The sequence below is a fragment of the Phyllobates terribilis genome, unplaced genomic scaffold (genome assembly GCF_046119375.1).
Source record: "Phyllobates terribilis strain yellow unplaced genomic scaffold, ASM4611937v1 Scaffold_11__3_contigs__length_659146591, whole genome shotgun sequence".
Taxonomy (NCBI): Eukaryota; Metazoa; Chordata; class Amphibia; order Anura; family Dendrobatidae; genus Phyllobates; species Phyllobates terribilis.
The window spans coordinates 317,895,998-317,920,753 of NW_027362771.1; the positions used below are offsets into that span (position 1 = coordinate 317,895,998).

General features: G+C 42.9%; 1 protein-coding gene across 2 annotated transcripts in view; it reads right to left on the bottom strand.

The window, feature by feature from the left end:
• Positions 1 to 24,756, bottom strand: part of SND1 (staphylococcal nuclease and tudor domain containing 1) — a 693,764-nt gene that overhangs the window by 11,370 nt on the left and 657,638 nt on the right. For both annotated transcript variants that reach the window (XM_073652562.1, XM_073652561.1), the window contains exon 19: positions 3,950 to 4,073. In XM_073652562.1, coding sequence (XP_073508663.1) covers positions 3,950 to 4,073 — 124 coding nt within the window. The remainder of the gene's footprint in view (positions 1 to 3,949; positions 4,074 to 24,756) is intronic.

The following is a 24,756-nucleotide window of genomic DNA, read 5'->3' on the forward strand; positions in this document are numbered from 1 at the left end:
TGATGACAAAGTTCACTTAATCATACCGATGGCTTTGTTATCTCAATTGCTGCCTATGCAGAGCATAGCAGCCGACGACAAACTCCTCTTGACTGCTGTAGCACCGACTGAGATGTTAAAACAGTTACTTGCTGCCTTATTCATAAAGCTTGCTGGCTGGGCACGCAAGTAGCCCTTTTACCACTCCAAAAAAAAAGTGGCAATGGGCGAGTGTTAAATTTTGCACCTCCATAGAGTTTGCCGCCTGGGGCAACTGCCCCTGTACCTCCACCTACCACTGAGAATACGCATTGTGTGATGATGGTGGCACCTCAGGCAAACCAAATACCTACTGCTTAGATTCCCCACAGATTGCAGTTGTCTGGGAGTTCCTAACCAGTGAAAATATTATCAGCTTATTGTCAAATGACTAAGACTATGTTCACACACATTGTGTTTTGCAGCTGATTTTTATGCAAATTTTCAGCTGCGTCTTGCAGTACCAGCAAAGTGTATGAGACAACAGAATTCTCTGTTCACACATGTTGCTTTTTGTTTGCTGCGTATTTTCTGCCTTGTTTGAGTTTTTGGAAAATAGAGTATAATCACTTCTTTCAGCGTTTTTTCACCCATAAAAAGTAATGGGTGGTGAAAAAAACGCTGCAAAAAACCTGCATTTTTGACGCAGCTGTTTTCCTGTCAGAGAAAAGTTGTCAGCAGGTTTAGCAGCAGAAAAAAAACACAACGTGTGTGAACATAGCCTAACAAAAATATTTTCCAAAGAGGGGGGTCTCTTTAATAACCATCAGAGAACATGGATCTTCTGGTTATTATTTCACTACATCTTGATCGATCTGCGATAACAATGATGCTTTATAACACTAAAAGAGGAGACCCGAGATGGACATAAGAAATCATGCGGATTTGGGATGAAAACAGGGTTACACAAGTGGGAATTATGCAAAATACTGAAAGGTAGCACATCAGTTTACAGTTCTCAGAAGTCTTCCCATCTTAATTGGGACTAAATATGCAAAATTCCCAAATTTCTCAGCTTACTCCCCCCCCTCCCAAAAAAAAGCTTAAAAAGAAAGTAGAATCTGGCACGCGTACATGCCGTGTAACATATCCTAAGGGTATAATACTGTGCGGCTAATTAATAGATTGATGTATGCTGTTTAAAGCCAATATACTAAACAACAGCTATAATTAGAGAACAGATATGTCTGGGAATTTGATGCTCTCTTTTAAAAGACATTTAAATTTGAGACATTTCACAGAGGAAAAACTAAACTCTAGAGCAACATGCGTGTCCTCATTTATCAGGCGGTCTGTTAGTGTTTAATGAGAGCAAGAAAAGGCTCATCGAGAACACCGATCCATCCATCCTACTGCGCAGGGAGACCATTACTCTGGCTTTTAATGGGTCACTAGGTATTGTACATTAAAAAAAGAAAAAAAAACATTGATCCAAACTAAATATCATACTTGGAAAGTCAATTAATATAAACATTGAAACCATACATTACTGACTACATGGAGATTTCATGTCTATGTAGAAAAAAGGTTACTGACAAAAATTAACCTGCAGCCCATGGAAAAAAAGAATCTGTGGACATCAACCGTCTTTAGACATAAAGAATCGGTGTGCAAGCAACTAAAATATCAATGTGACAAAGGGAAGCCTCAAAATGTCCGATTCTTAGATTCCCAGGAAACAAAAGCTCAGGTGTCTGAGTGGCTTATCCATGTTTTAATGGAATCAAAAACATTGGTTGCCAACTAGTTCACATGGGAAGATGATAGTGAATTTATACTGGATGAATACTGAGAATGTGCAATCTTAGGAATGCTCGTTTCTCGATTATTGGCCTGTCTAAACAGGCGGCCAATCAGCCAATAAAAGCACTAAACGCTTGTTCGTTGGGTGAAAGGAATTAAGCTTGCTTGAAAATCAAAGTTCTCGACAGATCATCCTATGTAAAAAGGACACGTGTTTGCGACAACAACGCTACTCTACGCTAGCAGGACAACTGTAATAATGGCTGATCTGTGCAAAAAACTGCGGTCAGCCTTTCTAAACTGACTATTAAATGTAATCTGATTGGTGGTCATTGACAGATGCATGTACATGGTCCCTAACGCAGGCCCTGCAAATAGTATGTCAATCTAAATGTAACATGTGAACAGCACTCCACACACATTAGTCTGAATTCACATGTCAGCTTTTTTAACTGGTACGTGAAAAACTGCCTGTATTATAGTGTGCTGGGTCTAATTTTGATCTGTGGGCCAGTTTTTACAATATGCCTATCATTGCTTTTCTCATTAGAAAAACTACTTCAAAACTTCCCCTATGAGTTATTCAGTGAAATACAGACACCACTAGGATGGCATACGGATGGCATCTAAGTGCTGATTTTTTACACAAACCCATTCACTTGAGTGGGCAATTTGGGACCGATCAAAGTAGGACTTTTTTTCGTATTCAGTCTGAAAAAAAGACTCTTGAAAAGACACATTGATTGTAATGGGTCTGCGAACTATTGGTTAAATAAACAGAAAACAAAAACTGATGTGTGAATAAGCCTTTAGATGAGGGGTCCCCAGCCTGTAGCTCGGGAGCCAATAGTCATTAATGTCAATGCTTCATTTATTTGAAATGTAATTTTTGGATTTCTATAAATTCTAAAACTTCCATATGTACCGTAAATGATATTTTGGACTGAAAAGAATGGAAGCCGCAGCTGTTTTCAGAGACCAACACCATTACCAGGCTGGTAAGTTGGATATATTGGGCATAGCTGCAGCAAATACAAAATACTATAGCAGAACTGGCTGCTTATAGTAAATTATTCTACGATCACAGACCTATGGAGAACTAAAACCACTGGCTATTAATAAGCTGCTACGTTGTGCATTACACCGCAGACGAGATATCCTGACAATGCAAGCAAAGAAGCATCTGTATGTCTTAAGGGATCAGCAACGGTGCATCCCTCATCCATCTCCCACACTGCTGAGCTAGAATGTGTTCAGGGATATTGAAGAAAGTGCTCCCATTATTAATGACTTGTATCCTGGCACTGACCGCACAGGACTGCAGACATAGGCTTGGGAGGTGGAGAAGTATGTACTCTCTAATCACTAGCTCTCTCACAATCTGTCTCACCTACTTACTGTGCATTCAACGGACACCACAATTTGTACATCCAACAGTGTGGCCATAGTGTTGTAATGTCCAGTGTATATTTTTCCTTAAGAAAAGCATGTCAATTATTTTTTTATTTTTTGTTCATTCCTTGTTATTCAACCCAAAAAATGACAGTCTGCCATTCATCACTCATAGGCCCCTAGGTTAAAAATATATAAGCTAATGTATACTTTTTTTCTTGATATTGTGTTGTTCGGAATTATGACAATTTGTATAACAAAGTGGTTGCCCCCCTTTCAGTAAACTTTTCCCTATCTGCAGTTTGATGTAAAAAAACAAACAAACTGCGCATTCATTACCCTCCCCGGGTCCAGCACCAAGTCTCCACCGCTACCCCGGTCTCCAATGTTTGGCTGCAGTGGTGACGTCACGCTCGCATCGCTGAAGCAAATCACTGAGATCAGCGGCTCTGCCGATGTAGATGGCATGAGCTGCTGAGTTCAGTGATTGGCTACCTCATTATTGACGTGACATCATCGCTGCAGCCAAACAGACACTGGCGGAGACAGCCCTAGACCTGGGGAAGGGAAGTATTTATACAAGAAACTGTGCAGAATGGGGAAAAGCTTTCTGAAGTAAGTTCACGGTGGACACACTGCAGTAAGACAGTGGGATTACTAGGAAAAGACCAAGATAAATAACTGTCTGAGTAAGGTCTCAGAATGGGTGCCTCTCACATATAGCACTTCCAGCATATAAAGCAATGTTTCCAGTAACATGCTAACATCACATAAATGGCATTGTCATTCGACTCACCATTCTCCATCCACAAATTTAGCAATGCAGTAGTCTCCTCGACGTGGGGAGAAAGACCCTTCCAATGGGGGAGTGCTAGCAATTTCACTCCTCATGCTCTCCATGAGTTTCTCAAGCTGTGTACCTGCAATTAGAACACAAACAATGACAGAGGTGGCATAATTAGCCCACATATTTCCATTGTAAAGAATATACATTGAGATATGACAGGGAATCACCTACGCTATTTTGTAATACTTAAAACCCACAGATATTGAAACATTGCTTGTTGTATTGTTTCTTTTGTTACTTTAGGTTTGTAAATTTTATTTTCTGTACATGATTTTGAGGCGGTGGGGAGATATTTTGTCTGAGCTGCTAAGGGTATGTGCACACTGTCCGGAGCCGCCTGCGGCCCCGACACAGCAGTATAGCCGCCGCCGGCTTCCGCTCATTTTATGCAAATGAGCGGCGCCTTTTTTTTTTTCACCTGCGGACTTTCCTCATAGAGGTTAGGTCTATGGGGAAAGCCCGCATGTGGACCCGCAGGAGAAATTGACATGCTGCGGTCTGGAAAGACGCGCCACATGTCAGTTTCCTCGGGTGATCCACAGACGCATAGTGGACATGGGATTTCTTCAAACCTCATCCACTATGCTGTAACATCTGGAAGCTGCGAGTTTGACGCTGCATAAGTACGCAGCTTCAAACCTGCAGCGGCTCCTGACCGTGTCCACGTTCCCAACAGTATTTAGAGATAAGCATAAGGATGCATTGCCAAAAGCTCAGGATTTTCTATACAGTTGATGTTTTAACTGAAAGCAGGAGGACAACACATATAATCAAAAGACTGACATTTCTCAATTCACTCATGGTTTGGGGTTTATAAAGTGCATCAAATACCTGAACATGTGAATATGCCTATACTTCAGCTGCATGGACCACAAGCAGCAGTAAAAAGGCTCCGACTTATTTAGATTTATATAGAAGAGCTTTTTCATAGAATCATAGAATGTTAGAGTTGGAAGGGACCTCCAGGATCATCTGGACCAACCCCCTGCTCAATGCAGGATTCACTAAACAATCTCAGACAGATACAGTTATATGAAAAAGTTTGGGCACCCCTATTAATCTTAATGTTTTATAAAAATTGGTGTTTTTGCAACAGCTATTTCAGTTTGATATATGTAATAACTGTTGGACACAGTAATGTTTCTGCCTTGAAATGAGGTTTATTGTACTAACAGAAAATGTGCAATCTGCATTCAAACAAAATTTGACAGGTGCATAAGTATGGGCACCTCACCAGAAAAGTGACATTAATATTTAATAGATCCTCCTTTTGCAAAAATAACAGCCTCTAGTCGCTTCCTGTAGCTCTTAATGAGTTCCTGGATCCTGGATGAAGGTATTTTTGACCATTCCTCTTTACAAAACAATTCCAGTTCAGTTAAGTTTGATGGTCGCCGAGCATGGACAGCCCTCTTCAAATGATCCCACAGATGTTCAATGATATTCAGGTCTGGGGACTGGGATGGCCATTCCAGAACATTGTAATTGTTCTTCTGCATGAATGCCTGAGTAGATTTGGAGCGGTGTTTTGGATCATTGTCTTGCTGAAAGATCCATCCCCTGCGCAACTTCAACTTTATCACTGATTCTTGAACATTATTGTCAAGAATCTGCTGATACTGAGTGGAATCCATGCGTCCCTCAACTTTAACAAGATTCTCGGTGCCGGCATTGGCCACACAGCCCCAAAGCATGATGGAACCTCCACCAAATTTTACTGTGGGTAGCAAGCGTTTTTCTTGGAATGCTGTGTTTTTTTGCCGCCATGCATAACGTCTTTTTGTATGACCAAACAACTCAATCTTGGTTTCATCAGTCCACAGGACCTTCTTCCAAAAAGAAATTGGCTTCGCCAAATGTGCTTTTGCATACCTCAGCCGACTCTGTTTGTGGCGTGCTTGCAGAAACGGCTTCATTCGCATCACTCTCCCATACAGCTTCTCCTTGTGCAAAGTGCGTTGTATAGTTGACCGATGCACAGTGACACCATCTGCAGCAAGTTGATGCTGCAGCTCTCTGGAGGTGGTCTGAGGATTGTCCTTGACTGATCTCACCATTCTTCTTCTCTGCCTTTCTGATGTTTTTCTTGGCCTGTCACTTCTGGCCTTAACAAGAACTGTCCCTGTGTTCTTCCATTTCCTTACTATGTTCCTCACTTTGGAAACTGACAGGTTAAATCTCTGAGACAGCTTTTTGTATCCTTCCCCTGAACAACTATGTTGAATAATCTTTGTTTTCAGATCATTTGACAGTTGTTTTGAGGAGCCCATGATGCCACTCTTCAGAGGAGATTCAAACAGGAGAACAACTTGCAAGTGGCCACTTTTAGTAGCTTTTCTCATGATTGCATACACCTGGCTATGAAGTTCAAAGCTCAATGAGGTTACAAAACCAAAAAAAGGGCTTTAGTAAGTCAGTAAAAAGTAGGTAGGAGTATTTAAAACAAGAAAATGATAAGGGTGCCCATACTTATGCACCTGTCAAATTTTGTTTGAATGCAGATTGCACATTTTCTGTTAGTACAATAAACCTCATTTCAAGGCAGAAACATTACTGTGTCCAACAGTTATTACATATATCAAACTGAAATAGCTGTTGCAAAAACACCAATTTTTATAAAACATTAAGTTTAAGATTAATAGGGGTGCCCAAACTTTTTCATATAACTGTATCTGTCCAGCCTCTGTTTGAAGACTTCCATTGAAGGGGAACTCACCACATCTCGTGGCAGCCTGTTCCACTCGTTAATCACCCTCATTGTCAAAAAGTTTTTTCTAATATCTAATCTGTATCTTCTTCCTTTCAGTTTCATCTCATTCCTTCTGGTGTTTCTATGTGCAAATGAGAAAAAGGATGATCCCTCTACACTATCCCTTCAGATAGTTGTAGACAGCTATTAGGTCTCCTCTTAGCCCTCTTTTTTGCAAGTTAAACATTCCCATATTTTTTAACGGTTCCTCGTAGAACAGTTCGCAGTCCGCTCACCATCCTGGTAGCTCTTCTCTGAACTTGCTCCAGTTTTTCGATGTATTTTTTTTTAAAATGTAGTGCCCGGAACACAGTATTCCAGATGAGGCCTGACCAAGGAGGAGCAGAGAGGGATAATTACTTCATGTGATCTAGACTCTACGCTTCTCTTAAGACATCCCAGAACTGTGTTTGCCTTTTTTGCTGCCGCATCACACTGTTGGCACATTTGTGGTCTGTGATCTATTAGTATACCCAAGTCTTCTCGGCACATCTTGTGACTTATTCAGAGGTCACTGTGCGGTAATGGGGAAGAGGGATGCTGTGACATAACCTATTTTGAATGGTGGATTCTGTGTTATATCGTGTGGTTATGGGTCATTATCCTGCCTGCGATAATGAGATAACAGCTGAAATGTGATCTCTGAAGAACAGGAAGTGTTAAACTAATATTAGACTTGGAGGGGAGTCTAAAAATATTAGGCTATGTATTTAATATAGAGAAAAAAAAAACTGTATAAATACGTGATTTAAACATAAGGTCATTTTCTGATAACATACTCCATTTAAAGGAAGTGAGAGAAAGCTGGGAGAGAAATCATCAGTATTAACACATATTTCCATCAAAATCCTAGTAATCTAACCAACTCCTTTGTTTTGTGAGGCTTAGACCCCTGATAAGGACACAGGACTGAAAATAGATGAAGGAAAATCTTCAGCCATAGGCTTTAACATACCAAACCACTTCAAGGCAGAAGAAAAACTGTTTCCTTGAAGCAATGACATGACAACAAAGTTTGAGCTTTTATAGAAGCTGTTATACAACCTTACTTCTTATAACTGAAGAATCAATTATTTATTAACCTAATTATGTTGTTTTTAATATTCTGTAAGTGTGTTCTTATTGATAAATGCCTAATAACATATAGTACAAGACCGTACATGCTGAAGTAGTGCAGCAACTTGAATGGCTAAATCCAAAGCCCCTTCATTTATACAAGGACATTTCTAATTAGAAAATCACGACTGCATTTTTTTTGCGCAATAATAATCGCCTCTAAAACTCGTTACACATCTAAACAGATATAAAGACATGTGGACCTCAGCTTTTTATTGGCAAGATCACTTTTATGATGGTCACTACACACATACCATGACACAGCAGGATACCTTGATGCAGAAAGATGTAACTTGTGTTCAATGGCTTGTACCACGTAAAAGGGTCCAGTTACAGTTTTCTGCATCGTGAAATTTTTCGGCATAGACTACTTCTGTACATACTATAGAAAAGCAAGCACAAAACCAGATTATAAATAAAAGCAAGTTTATATTTGCACAGCTTCGTAGCTGGCCTTCCTTGGGAGGCACTAGAAATGAGAAAAATTCTAAATTTGCCAGCTTCGCTGAATTATTCAAGGAAATTTAATTTCACAATCACAAATACTGAAAAACCTCCATTTGCCCTTAAAAGTCGAGTGAACACATTAGGGTCTCCTACGACTGCATCCAACCCCTTTCAAGCTTTATAATGCAAAAACCGCCTTAGACCTCAACACATATGGCTATGAATAAATACACTGCTCAAAAAAATAAAGGAAACACTTAAACAACAGAATATAACTCCAAGTAAGTCAAACTTCTGTGAAATCAAACTGTCCACTTAGGAAGAAATACTGATTGACAATCAGTTTCACATGCTGTTGTGCAAATGGAATAGACAATAGATGGAAATTATTGGCAATTATCAAGACACACTCAATAAAAGGAGTGGTTCTCCAGGTGGAGACCACAGACCACATCTCAGTACCAATGCTTTCTGGCTGATGTTTTGGTCACTTTTGAATGTTGGTTGTGGTTTCACACTCGTGGTAGCATGACACGGACTCTACAACCCACAAAAGTTGCTCAGGTAGTGCAGCTCATCCAGGATGGCACATCAATGCGAACTGTGGCAAGAAGGTTTGCTGTGTCTGTCAGCATAGTGTCCAGAGGCAGGAGGCGCTACCAGGAGACGTGGAGGGGGCCGTAGGAGGGCAACAACTCAGCAGTAGGACCGCTTTCTCTGCCTTTGTGCAAGGAGGAACAGGAGGCGCACTGCCAGAGGCCTGCAAAATGACCTCCAACAGGCCACAAATGTGCATGTGTCTGCACAAACGGTTAGAAACCGACTCCATGAGGGTGGTATGAGGGCCCGATGTCCACAGATAGGAGTTGTGCTCACAGACTAACACCGTGCAGGACGCTTGGCATTTGCCACAGAACACCAGGATTGGCAAAGTCGCCACTGGCGCCCTGTGCTCTTCACAGATGAAAGCAGGTTCACACTGAGCACATGTGACAGATGTGACAAGAGTCTGGAGACGCCGTGGAGAGTGATCTGCTGCTTGCAACATCCTTCAGCAAGATGTTTTGGCAGTGTGTCAGTAATGGTGTGGGGTGGCATTTCTTTGGAGGGCCGCACAGCCCTCCATTTGCTCGCCAGAGGTAGCCTGACTGCCATTAGGTACAGAGATGAGATCCTCAGACCCCTTGTGAGCCCATATGCTGGTGCGGTTCGCCCTGGGTTCCTCCTAATGCAGGACAATGCCAGACCTCATGTGGCTGGAGCGTGTCAGCAGATCCTGCAAGGTGAAGGCATTGAAGCTATGGACTGGCCTGCCCGTTCCCCAGACCTGAATTCGATTGAGTACATCTGGGACATCATGTCTCACTCCATCCACCAACGTCACGTTGCACCACAGACTGTCCAGGAGTTGGCGGTTGCTTTAGTCCAGGTCTGGAAGGAGATCCCACAGGAGACCATGCGCAACCTCATCAGGAGCATGCCCAGGCATTGTGCGGAGATCATACAGGCACGTGGAGGCCAGACACAACACTGAGCCTCATTTTGACTTGTTTTAAGGACATTACATCAAAGTTGGATCAGCCTGTAGTGTGTTTTTCCACTTTAATTTTGGGGGTGACTCCAAATCCAGGCCTCCATTGGTTAAGACATTTGATTTCCATTGAAGATTTGTGTGTGATTTTGTTGTCAGCACATTCAACTTTGTACAGAACAAAGTATTCAATGAAAATATTTCATTCATTCAGATCTAGGATGTGTTATTTGAGTGTTCCCTTTATTTTTTTGAGCAATGTATATGGTAACCAATAGCAACCAACAGTCCGTTTAATAACAGTGTGAGGACAGACTTGTTATGCTTTTTAAAATTAAAAAAATTGTCCAAAAATTATCCCCCTTAGTCTTTCGCCATTAAGCACACCATTCTGTCTCCGCCTGCAAATCCAGGAGAATAATTGAAATTTGGTGGCCAATTGAAAATTTGTCTGATTGGCATGTGGTGCAGGCTAAATCTGATTGCTTGCATTTTATAAATGATGCATGCAGAGCACAAAACTTGATGATGGCCATACACTTGTGTCACATTCTGCCCGATCAACTTTGTATGTTGCTTTGTGTGGCTACCATGATGTTACTCTTGCCAAGGGGCAGCTTGTGCCAAAAAATAACACTCCAACAGCTGGTTATGTTCCCAGTCCTGAGCATAGGCCCAATAATTCACAACGGCCTATTGGGATATTAAAACCAGTCAAGGAATATGCTGCACAACAGGTTGTCAATCAATAACCTGAGGAGAGAATAAAGCTTGTTCATTGTATAGTGAGCAGCAACTGGGGCTCACCATACCATGGGGCTCTCTGCACAGCCCCGGTGAATGGAAGCGAGCATAACTTAATTTCCTCCTTGTGGCCGCTACTCCAGTAAGGCAACCAGACATGATATAAATGCCATTTACCTGCAGGTTACCACTATATCTGCAGATATACAGTGTTTCTAAGGCTGTGTGCGCACTATGCGTTTTTTAAGCGTTTCCGCAGCGGCAATTCCGTTGCAGAAAAGCTTAAAAAACGCTTGGTAGAAGGTCTGCCATGTTCCCCAATGATTTATCCGCATGAGCTGTGCACATGCTGCGGAAATTTCCGCTGCGGATTATCATAGCGGCAAAATCCACAGCACTACCAATTATTTTGCGGAATCGCAGCGTTTTCACTGCCATTGACTTGCATTGGACTGCGTGACATCCGCATCACTGCATCTGCACATTCGGATATCATGCGGTTCAATGTGCGGATGGTACCCGGGTTTGGAGAAGAGGAGACTCTCCTCCAGACCCGGGTACCATAGTATCTGTAAAAAAAAGAATAAAATAAAAAATACCGTATATTCCGGCGTATAAGACGACCTGGTGTATAAGACGACCCCCCTACTTTCCTGTTAAAATATAGAGTTTAGGATATATTCACCGTATAAGACTACCCCTTTTCCAACGCATACCAAACACCGGTAAAAATTAAAAAAAAACAGATTTGAATTTAACATGGTCCTTTTTTAATTTAAATTCTTATAACATGCAGGTATATAGCAGGAAAACTGTCACTCATAAACATATTAAAATAGGGGGGACCCCACGTCATTTTTTGGGGGGGTCCCCCATTCTAATAGCTAGTAAAGGCTAGGTATTCAGCTGGGGGCTGATATTAGTAGCCTGGGAAGCTCCGTGGGTATTACCCTCTTCCCAGACTTCAAACATCTGCCCCAGCCGTCTGCTTAACCTCCGCTAGAGACTATAATGATGGTGGATCCCACGCCAATTTTCTTTTTAAAAAATCCTTTATTTTAACACTAAATGACAATTGAGGGGTTAATAAAGATGCAGTCCCTAAATAATTAATTTTGTAATTAATTTTTCCCAAAAATGTTGACGTGGGGCTTCGCCATATTTTTGTGTCCAGCCAGGTACAGCAGGCAGGAACGGGCTGCCCCCAACCACCAGCTGCCTATTTGTACCTGGCCGGACACAACAATATAGGGAAGCCCTTTTTTTTTTAATTATTTCATGAAATAATTAAAAAAAAAAATACGTGGGGCTTCGCCCTATTTTTGTGTCCAGCCAGGTACAACTAGGCAGCTGGGGACTGGAATCTGCAGCGCAGGGAGGCCCAAGCTTTCTGGGCCCCACCCGCTGCAAATTGCAGTCCGCAGCCACCCCGGAAAATGGCGCGTTTATAGAAGCGCCATCTTCTGGCGCTGTACCCAACTCATCCAGGGCCCTGGTGCGGTGGCTCACTGGGTAATAAAGGGGTTAAGGCCAGCTTGGCATTATCAGCTGGCCCTAAGCCCGAAATTCATGGGGTCACGCCAATATTAGACATGAACACCATGAATTTCTAGTAAAGTAATTAAAAAAAACACAACACCCAGAATAAAGTCCTTTAATTGAAATAAAGACACAATTTTTTAATATTCTAAATTAAACCATACTTACCATCACGCCCATTCCAGCTGAAGCCAACGATCTCCTGCAATAAAAGTAAAATAATAAAGCAACCTCATCCTTACCTCTCCATGGTTAACACGACAGCTTCAGCTCTGCTACATCGAGATGACAGGCTGGACCGCAGCAGAACGCTGCCATCCAGCCTGTCATCCCGCAGACACTGAGAAGCGCAGGCATGCTTGTGCTCCTCAGTGTCTGACTGTGACGGCATCCAGATGAGCCGAGATCATGTCCAATGAACTCGGCTCACCTCATGCACGTCACTGACAGCGTGGGAAAATTCTCCTGCTCCCCGCATGCGCAGTAGAAGTTTCCCACGCTGTCAGTGACGGACGTCCAGGAGGTGAGCTGAGTTCATTGTCGGCTCATCTGGATGCCGTCACAGCCAGACACTGAGGAGCGCAAGCATGCCTGCGCTTCTCAGTGTCTGCGGGATGACAGGCTGGATGGCAGCGTTCTGCTGCGGTCCAGCCTGTCATCTCGATGTAGCAGAGCTGAAGCTGTCGTGGGAACCATGGAGAGGTAAGGATGAGGTTGCTTTATTATTTTTCTTTTATTGCAGGAGATCGTTGGCTTCAGCTGGAATGGGCGTGATGGTAAGCATGGTTTAATTTAGAACAATAAAGGATTGTGTCTTTATTTCAATTAAAGGACTTTATTCTGGGTGTTTGTGTTTTTTTTAACTTTGACTATGGGGTTAGTAATGGGGGTGTCTTATAGACGCCTCTCCATTACTAACCTGGGCTTGATGTCAGCTGGCATTATAAGCTGACATCAACCCCAGCCCTATTACCCCACTGCCACCGCTACAGGGCAGTGGGAAGAGCGAGGCTAAGTGCCAGATTTGGCGCATCCTATGGATGCGCCATTTCTGGGGTGGCTGACGGCTGGTGTTTCTAGCCTGGGAGGGGGCCAATATTCATGGCACCCTTCCTGGGCTATTAATATCAGCCTCCAGCTGTCTGCCTAGCCTTTGCTAGCTATTAAAATAGGGGGGACCCCACGTCATTTTTTTGGGATCCCCCATTTTAATAGCTAGTAAAGGCTAGGTATTCAGCTGGGGGCTGATATTAGTAGCCTGGGAAGCTCCGTGGGTATTACCCCCTTCCCAGGCTTCAAACATTTGCCCCAGCTGTCTGCTTAACCTCCGCTAGAGACTAAAATTAAGGGGAACCCCACGCCAATTTTTTTTTTAATAAATCAGTTATTTTAACACTAGATGACAAGTACAGTAATCCACACTGTCACTGTACTTCATATATATGTGACTGACATGTTTCTATCTATCTAATCTATGTGTGAAGCTCTATTCTGTCTGTTATAAATTGTCGGGTACAGATGCTGAATTGCCGGCCGGCTTTTTTAAAGAGACGGTGCATGAAAACACTATTATTTGTTTTAATAAATCCTTTACACTAAATGACAAGTACAGTAAGCAATACTGTCACTGTACTTCATATATATGTGACTGACATGTTTCTATCTATCTAATCTATGTGTGAAGCTCTATTCTTTCTATTCTAAATTGTCGGGTGCCGGCTTATGCCGCTGCTGAATTGCCGGCTTTTCATATATTGTCACAGAAGCGATGCGAACTTCCCAGCTCCGGACACAGCGCAGCGCTTCTGTGACAAGTGAAAGCTGTCGGCACAGAAGCCCTGCGCTGTGTCCGGAGCTGGGAATACGCAGCGATGTGTCCGTTTCAGCACAGAAGCGCTGACCGTCTGGACCTACCGCCACCGTATTTTAACTCCCTCCACCTTATATTAACTCCGACATGGCAGGGATACGGCCACGGCAGCTTATTAACACCCCCAGAGTATCCCCGCATGTCAATTTCTGAAAGTTCAAAAGCATTACCGGCGTATAAGACGACCCCAGACTAGACAGAAGATTTTTCAGTCTTCAAAAGTCGTCTTATACGCCGGAATATACGGTATACATTATACTTACCTTCTGATGGCCCCCGGTCTCCTTAGCGATCCGTCCTGGCTTGCTGGCAGCTCGTGATGGTCTAAAAAGGACCTGCCATGACGTCATTTAGTCATGCGACGGGTCACGCGACCGCTGACGTCGGTGGTCGCATGACTAAATGACGTCATGGCAGGTCCTTTCAGACTACCGCGAGCTGCTGGCAAGCTAGAAAGGAGCGCTAAGGACACCGGGGGCCATCAGATGGCAAGTATAATATTTATTTTTTACCATTCTTTTACGGTCACACTATATAAATCCATGCCGTTTGCATGGATTTATATAGTTTGCCCAAGTTGTCAAGCACTTTCCAAGTGATGCTAAAATCGCTTGACAACCCGCATGCGGAAATGCATGTGAAGAACGCATCACATCCGCTTGTCCCTGGCAGGAAAAACGCATGTACAATCCACATGTACAATCTGCATGCGTTTTTTCTGCCAGGGAGATGCAGAAACGCTCAGGAAAAATCCGGAGCATTTCTGCATCGTGGGCACATAGCCTAAAGGTGATGGGTTTCCTTTAAGACACTAAATAGAATAAACATTCTATATATTCCAAACTACTAAAGGACCATGTTAACCATGTTTGGACATTTCCCATTACATTATTGCTTGGCATTAGAGTACCCCATCTAGAATTTATAAACAAATAGCTTCTCCCAGTAGCAGATTTACAATTATTTTATGTGAAATAAGTGGTTTTATTATATCTTTTACTGAATCTTATTTCAGTTTTTTCTATTTTGTGTACTGAGTTACCTGTCCTTGTGTTACCCTGATACCAGGCATTCTTCATTGGCCTCTACCTGTCGAGCATGTCTCCGCTGGTGGCTCATTAAGGCCGGGTATTGACTGCTCTCACTGACACAAGCTGCTGTGTTTATCATACAGACTGTGGGTGTGCAGCGTAATGTGAACGCTGACAGCAGTATGTAGGGGTCAGAATCACAGATTGAGTTTACTTTCTTGAGGTGGAAAATAGTCTGAAAATATTAACTCGTTTCTTTCAAGTCCTCAACTTCTCTCCAGCTTAACAGCTAAAGCTCATACATCAGGAAAATGGTTTACCACCCACACTTTCATTCTGCATCAGGAGGTAGTCAGGTGAATAAATAGTATCTAATTGTATAATATACTATACTACCAATTACATCTCTATAGGTTGCACAAGTTGGAAGAGACCCATACATGATAGGTGTTTACCAGACAAACTCAGAGCAAACATATTCAGCTGACCATCGGGGCAAATAGTGTCATGTGAAAATGCCCATTACTTGTGATCGGCACACACCATATGCTTCTGCAGATACAGATAACATTGTGCTTCTCTCAGCCTTTGAACAGACAGCAAGAAAGAACCATCAGAGTGTGCTTACAGCGGGGACACTTGTGTATAATATGAGGATTTAATTAAGTGATAACAAGCAGAGGGACTGGAGCGTAATCGGTGCAGGTGCAAAGTAACACTGGCTATGGAACAATGGCAGAACTTGCTGTGCTTTTTATGATATGATGCAACAGTATGCACACCTGTGGATTCATCTGGGACAGTTTCACAATATAGAACCATGGATACGTTTCAACCCTTTGCCAAAGCAGGAACGCTTACTACAGACAAATGTTATAAAAGACAGATTTTCCATTCAAACATGGTCACATTCAGTGCAAGTCTCCAGTCACTCAGAACTGCTCATGTATTTACTGGAGATTTAACTCGCTAGAACTAAAACAGAACATGAGCTGTAATGGCCAACAATGCCACCATAAAGCCGCAGAAGAAATACCCTCCATGGGGCCATATTAGAGAGTCTGAAAAGCTGCGGCTTCTGATTGGGCTTAATGCATCAAACCCTGATGAAATTTACAGGCAATACTTTGGAGATTAACAGAAGGAAAACAAGAAGTTAATGACAGTCAAAAACTGAGGAAATCATAACGAAATGCGGACAGCTTCATTCCAACAGCTGCCCAATACTGAGGCACAATACTGCCGGGGTCCCGAAAGTCTGAGAAACCCGTAAGAAGCAGGGGCTATAAACCTAATAAGTCTAGAGAAAGCATGTTGCACTCATACTGAAAATTTCATATAAGGCCTGGACACTAAATATTACCCAAAAAGATCGCTAAAGGTCAGCACTGCTACTCGGGCAAGTAGTAATACTCAGAGGCACATCTAGGGGCATGGATACATATGGTGCGTTTCCAAGATCTCCTCTTCTGCATGCAACCTCAGGTGCACAACTGAAGTGAATATTCAGAAGATCCATACATCAAGGGATAGAAGGACAGCGGCACCCACGGAGAAGATTTATGTAGACTGTGTGACAGGTAACGTTACCATAGAACAAGGCGGTGCAGGGCTGCGTCTAGAGCAACTGCCGTTTTGCATGGACACGTACGCTTCTGCTGGCTAAAAACGTCATGGCGTAGGTGTGTATTTAAATGCTCTCCTAATTAGTGCCATGGCAACCATAATTAAAGGGACGGAGTAGAGAAAAAGTACAAAATAAATTATATCAGTGGACAAAAAAAACTAGTTTATTATATATACAGAGTATATTCAGAAAAACACGCTTAGGTCATTTTTATCATTAAGAGACAGAACTCCTTGTATGCATTATCAAATTCGCTTCACAATGTAGGAGTAATCTACGACTAACTCCTCCTTGTGGCAGAATTGGCTATGTCAGTCCCTGCAGATTTTACATTAACATCACTACGATGTATTGCTTGCACATGATTAATGAGATGTGGCGATCCTTCACCTGAAATTACAGGCTTATAATGCTCACTGAACCTTTTAAAAAAGCATCAAATAGTTTAGCTTTTAAATGGATAAATGGTGGATTGACAGCCTAATAATTGCCAGACCTGATGTTTAATGTCACCCCTCTATAAATACTTAGACATAGGCTGGGGCTACACAGAAACTTTGACTGCGACACCGGTCAAGTGGCCAAAGATTGCTCTGTGCCATACTGCGACTTTGTCTGACTTTTTGCGACTTGCCTGTGGTACCCTAGAGGTCACTAAGAGACCCCATTTAGCTGCATTACATGGCGCTGTAAAAGCAGCACATGGAGATCTTTGCCTGTGCAATCTGTCTCGCCACAGCCTTATATTTACAAAAAAAATTGGCTACAAAAATGGTCTCCTTTTTGGAACCTCGTCCGGAAAGTTCTCAATATAGTGAGCATTTCATTATTCTCACATTTACCTTAAGACCATGTATTTTAGTATATAAATACATATGTTTCCTACTTTAAGGGCAAAGCAACATTTGTATATCTGATTACTAATGTAAATGGTTGGTGAAATCTGCAATACTGCCTTTATAATGGCCTATAGCAGCTTTGTCATAGCAAACAGGGAAGACGACGTCGGTATCAGGTGGACTGAGCAGCACTGGGGTGTATTCCCAGGTACCAATATCAAGCCTCAGTACACCTATATAGCACCATTTGTGAAATACCCCATTGTAACCACGATGGTCATCTCATAAATATAGAAAGCCTAAACCTCATATTACACGTGGAAACACGGGGAGCCCTTTTTAAAAGATAATTAAACGGGAAAGGTCTTGTTTCCTCTGGTTGAATAGACAATGGCAGTGAGCGAGTGCAGCAGTGATCTATAGGAGGATTGCCTCTGATTATTTCTTCCCGTCTTACAATGCTTGGTCAGCTAGAAAGTCATTCCACCTTGGTTCTTCTCACCTCACTGGGCTCACCCTTCATTAAACACAATGAGGGTTGCTGTGGTAACATGGAGAAAAGGAAAAAAATCTCAGCAAGCGCTTCATCCTGCTGACCCAGCAAAATCTGGAAACCTGTACTCTACAAACACATAGGGAATTTTCAACAGGATAATGCTGAAAGCTCAGAGGGCTTTTCGGGAATAATCCAGTTGTATTCATGTTAAACATGACATATACAACACACCAGGAGCAGTAGTACTGCTCAGCAAACCGGAGCCTAAAAAGATGCCAGATAAATGGACACTCCATATGGTTTGATGCCAACATTGGTCTCTCTATTTCAATGCATCTCCACTATGTATTTGTAAGTCGAAATTTACCCCATATCTGTGGTGCATGGTCTGTGTATACACAACTCTCTGGGGTTTATGGCCAAACCTATGACAAAAGGCACGTTAGGACAGTATACAGATACGGCCGTCCTCACTTTTCTTCTTGGCTTAACATACCAAGATATGTGGTAGAAGACTACAAGCTTTCAGAATACTGTAATAAGATGTATATATTGTACTAACCAGGAAAAAAAAACACACGAACACCCACAGAAAAATTATACATTGATAGAACTCCACTGACGTATAATACGCTGGCAGTTTTCAGTGTGGCCATTATTTTCATACAAATATATGAACAGTAGGGCTTTTTTCAGTGAGTAATTTTAACGTGGGCTTTTAGAAATATACCAATGCCAAAAACAAAAATGGCCATTTTGGCAATAGGTACTAAACGGACTTTGTCCACTCATAGCAAGTGAATATGCATTGCTCAGATGAGTACACTTTTCTCCCCTGCGCATGAGCAATGGGCATGCTTGGAGCGCTATAAACCCTAGCTGCCTACCAACATGCTTGTGGTCCAGTGGCCACAGACCTACTGAATGGTTCCCTTTACTCAAATGCAAGAAAATCAAAGGTTGGGCACATTGGTACTTAAATTACCAACAGGGTATGTGCACATGTCGTCTTTTTCAGGCGGACTCCGCCTAGAGATTGCCTAAAAAGCGCCACAAAACCGTCGCTAATAATGAACATAATGCACAGCAATATATAAAACAACATTGCTGTGGACATGTTCAGTCTTTTGTTACTTCTCTTTTCCGACTTCAGGGTTTGCAAACCGTGAACAGGTTAAAAGAAGTAGCGTGCCAGATTAATTTATAGAAAAAAGTGGACGCAAAAACGATGGCAAAACCGTCAGCTAAGCCCCTTCAGGAGAACCATGGGGGGTCTGCATGCCTCTTAAAGATGTTGTGTCAGGCCATACATTTTAATAAGGACAATGTGAACGTGGAATCAATTCAGCCTAATGACTTTAAAGAAAAACAAAGAAAATAAATGGCTATTGTAACTTAAGAGACATTGGTAAATCTGCCACCCAACTGAATAGTAAAGCATGGTCTGGATGGAGAGAGACAAATGAAGATTTCACCGATAGGGGAGCACCCAGATTCCGGCTACAAAACTGCACGTTCAGCCACATTTCAGCACTAATGACAATGGTCAATGGGAGGCTACAAACTGCAATGTAGACAAGGGAGAACATAAAAATTATACTGTAGCTGTATATTAATTCCTTATGTGTGTGGGGAATTTTCTCCGACTGGGACTTGGAGGATGAAGTAAAATACACTAAAGTCTCAATATTCTCTGAAAGGGATATTACCATTCAAATACTGTACTTCATTTAGATTAATGCTTCTCTGTTCGGGTGGAAAAATTATGTTTGGGATTTTAATAAAAGACTTAAATTGCTGTGGAATTACCTGTATCTACCATAAAGTAATTAATGCACAGTATGCAGTATTATTGCAGTTATTTGGTCACGGTGTACAATTGCGCTTACTTTCTAAACTGCCGACATCATCCTTCATTAAAACACTTCACTGTGCATTCTGCTATGTAAAACAGACAGCAAGATCTCACAGGCATAGGCTAGAGCTTCAAACACAAGGCATGACACTACATGCTCATAGTATGCTTCTGTTAGGGTCCCTGTGATCTCCACGCACCAGCAATAGCCACATATAATTATATCCGATACCTCTACCTCCTACAGTGCTCCAAGAACCTCAGGGTCTATATATATATATAAACGCCCTGTATTATGGTACTTTGTGTGCCTACAGACCACTCAGTTACCTTGTCTCCAATGTTCCAAACCAGCTATTCCCTAGCACAGCCATGTCCAAGCCAATCCCATCTCCAGCTCGGCACCAAGGAGGGAACAAAAAAAGTGGTTCCCATCATGATGCTCGCATGCATTTACCAAACCAGTAAGTACCACTGATACATATTTTTCAGAGATGTTGGGCTGGATGAGTTGACACCTCTTCCTTGATGTGATTTCGGGAGGCTTAGCCCCTCTAGAGAGATCCTCCACCACTCATCAATTGTGTGTTTGATTGGAGAGCATTATGATAGGGGTGGCGGTACTGAATACAACAACTTTATATTACCTTCTCATCTTTCATGGATTTCATTTTCCCGTTATAGTGTTTTTCTAGATACTTTGTTGCTACAGTATCATTCTCATGATAAATAATGTACAATAAGTAGTGATAAGCGAGCATGCTCACCACTGCTCGGTACTCGCCCGAGCATCTCAGTACTCGAGATGCTCGGAGCTCGCCGAGTACTTGTGCAATGCTCGGGCGGGAGTTCGGTCCCCGTCCTGCATGTTAGGCGCTATTTAGAGCACCAATCAACATGCAGGGATTGCCTGCCACTTACTGTAATGCCGCAGCCATGTTGGTTGTGGCATTACACAGCAATTGCCCAAATCGATGGGAACAGTGCTCAGTGAAATATGAAAAGCGGGCAATTCATCAGCGGCATACAAGTTTAACATCGGTACCCGACAATTTAGAACAGAAAGAATAGAGCATCACACATAGATTAGATAGATATAAACAGGTCAGTCACATATATAATAAGTACAGTGACAGTGTTGGTTACTGTACTTGTCATTTAGTGTTAAATTAAAGGATTTATAAAAAAAAAAAAAAAATGGCGTGGGGTTCCCCGTAATTTTAGTCTATAGCGGAGGTTAAGCAGACAGCTGGGGCAGATGTTTGAAGCCTGGGGAGGGGGTAATACCCATGGAGCTTCCCAGGCTACTAATATCAGCCCCCAGCTGAATACCTAGCCTTTACTAGCTATTAAAATGGGGGACCCCCAAAAAAATGACGTGGGGTCCCCCTATTTTAATAGCTAGCAAAGGCTAGGCAGACAGCTGGAGGTTGATATTAATAGCCCAGGAAGGGTGCCATGAATATTGGCCCCCTCCCAGGCTAGAAACACCAGCCCTCAGTCTCCCCAGAAATGGCGCATCCATAGGATGTGCCAATTCTGGCACTTAGCCTCGCTCTTCCCACTGCCCTGTAGCGGTGGCAGTGGGGTAATAGGGCTGGGGTTGATGTCAGCTTATAATGCTAGCTGACATCAAGCCAAGGTTAGTAATGGGGATGCGTCTATAAGACACCCCCATTACTAACCCTATAGTGAAAGTGAAAAAAAACACCAACACCCAGAATAAAATCTTTTATTTGAAATAAACACACAATACTTTAATATTCTAAATTAAACTCTACTTACCATTACGCCCATTCCAGCTGAAGCCAATGTCTCCTGCAAGAAAAGTAAAATAATTAACCAACCTCATCCTTACCTTGCCATGGTTCCCACGACAGCTCCAGCTCTGCTACATTGAGATGGCAGGCTGGATCGTAGCAGAACGCTGCCATCCAGCTTGCCATGCCGCAGAGACACTAAGAAGCCTTGCGCTCCTCAGTGTCTCGCTGTGACCGGCAACCAGATGAACGCGGCTCATCTCATGCACGTCACTTACAACGTGGGAGAATTCTCCCACGCTGTCAGTAATGTGCATGAGGTGAGGAGAGTTCGTTTGACATGAACTCGGCTCATCTGGATGCCGTCGCAGCAAGACACGGAGGAGTGCAAGCATGCCTGCGCTCTGCAGTGTCTCTGAAGGATGACAAGCTGGATGGCAGCTTTCTGCTACGGTCCAGCCTGCCATCTCAATGCCATCCCAGCATGGGAGAATTCTCCTGCTCACGCGGTGACGTAATTTGCCGGCACCGCATGAAGCAGGAGAATTCTCCCACGCTGTCAGTGACGTGCATGAGGTGAGCAGAGTTCATCTGGATGCCGGTCACAGCGAGACACTGAGGAGCGCAAGGCTTCTCAGTGTCTCTGTGGCATGGCAAGCTGGAAGGCAGCATTCTGCTATGATCCAGCCTGCCATCTCAATGTAGCAGAGCTGGAGCTGTCGTGGGAACCATGGAAAGGTAAGGATGAGGTTGGTTAATTATTTTACTTTTCTTGCAGGAGACATTGGCTTCAGCTGGAATGGGAATAATGGTAAGTAGAGTTTAATTTAGAATATTAAAGTATTGTGTGTTTATTTCAATTAAAAGATTTTAGACGGGTGCGTGAAAATAGGAGGGCACTAGTGTGTTCCGAGTGCCCTGCTATGTTTATCATGCACCCTCCTATATACCCTGCCTGCCTGTCTGCCTATATATTCTGCCGGCCATGTTTCATTGAGCACTGTTCCCATCGATTTGGGCAATTTTTGACCTTCTGCAGACCGCCGGGGGGGGGACGACGACTGCCAGAGAAATGCTCGAGTTTCCCATAGACTTACATTGGGCTCGTTTCTCGGGTCGAGCACCCGAGTATCACGATGTGCTCGGCCTGAGCTTCGAGCACCCAAGCATTTTAGTGCTCGCTCATCACTAACAATAAGCAGTGGTAGAAACCACTTAGTACAGGTTTTTTTGTTCTGGGGGGTGGTGGATCCAGTAATTTAATGGAACAATTGATTTCACATGGGTGATGGGCATTTTGGGGAATTATTCAGGATATGTACTGCATTTTATTTAACCATCATAAACCATCAAGTGTGACAAATACGCGCATATGCAGAGACATCTGGAAGGAAGCAACTACTTTTTCATGACACTGTGCAATTAAGTTACCACATTTTCTGTAAGCCTTCCCATAGCTGTTAACAGATTTGTTATTCCTAGTTTACCTTGCATAAGTAATGCACTTAAGCGTACAGTATTTTGCTGCACTGGCCATATGTTACCTTGTAGTAAACTATCCTGTTCACATAATGCAACTGAAGGCTGCAGGTTCTTCGGGGAATTCTGCTTTATTATTTTTGCAAACTGCGACTTGCCCTCATTTCCAAAGTTTATTTATTTATATTTTTTTAGGGGAATTTCCTATTTAATTTAGATAGGATAAAACTATAACACGTAAAGCATCTAAAAACAACAACGCCAATCTCCATAGATGTATATTTCACCTGTTTTTATGATGCCACAGTGGTACAACTTGCTACCGACAGCTTCAAAAATCAGCATGCCTAGAGTACCCCAATATAACCTTCAAATATTTCACAGGATGGACAAATTACAGCGAGAAGACTAAGGTTTGTTCAAACAAAGCCTATCCGTCCCCCCAGGGAAATTAAATTTATACGGGTGCTGGCCTAACAAATGAGGCTGAACTTGCAGTGTTAGCAGCACCCAGCAGGGACGGACTGAAAGGAGGGAGAGACGATGCATCGAAGGGAACAGAAACACATTTATAAATGCTGACCAAAGCAACGCCGGAGGAAAGGGGACCTCCCCAAGACCTACCTTAGTATTAATTTCAGCACAAGCAAAATCTATCAGGGACAAATCTATTACAGGAAAAATGCAATATGATGCATAGTCAATGGTTAATATGCTGTATTTTTCAGACTACAAGCCACACTTTTTTGCAGGATTTTTTCTTTTACTAAAAATATTTTTCAGGGTCTTATAGTTCGAAGTCAGGAGCCATGGTGGTGCCGGATCTGGTGACTGTGGCAGAGGGCTCATGAAGAGCACTGCCAGTCATTGATGGAACCATAGTTGGTTGTGGATTCCCCTGTCTGAAGTGATATGCTCAGCTTCCTGCCCAGCCCTCTTGTATCTAGTTTGCTGATGGCCCAGCCTAAATAGAGGCTGCATTCTCCTCTGTTTAAAACACACTTCAGAGGCTGGATGATGAGCTAAGGCAGGGGTCTCAAACACACGGCCTGCGGGCCACATGCGGCCACTGAGGCTGCTTCGTGTGGCCAGCAGGCACCAGAGCTCCCCTGTGACGGTGTGGCCTGGTCTAGTGGGCCGCCGACATCAGAGCTACTTTTCTGTTGAATGTGCGCACATTCAATTGAAATGTATTGCGGTGCAGAGACAAGCTCTTTGTGACACAAGAACAATATCAGCCACCAGCTGACATTGGAATCCCGGCGCAGGCAGCATATGGTGTCACTGCCATCAAGTGACTTGGCTGTGGAGAAGAGGACGCTGTTCGCCAAGCAATGGAGATCAGGTGAGAAGTATCTTTTCTATATATTTTTTAAGATGTATGTGAAGAGCAACATGGGGACCAGGATGGGGTCATCACTGCAAGATGAGGAACCAGGATGGGGTAAATACGGAAAGATGGGGCCATTACTGCAAGATGATGGAAAAGGATGGGGACATTACAACAAGATAGGGACCAGGATGGTGTCAAAACTGCAAGATGGGGACATTACTACAAGATGGGGGACCAGGATTGGGTCACTACTGCAAGATGGGGACATTACTACAAGATGGGGACCAGGATGGTGTCATTATTGCAAGATGGGTGACTAGGATGGTGTGATTACTGCAAG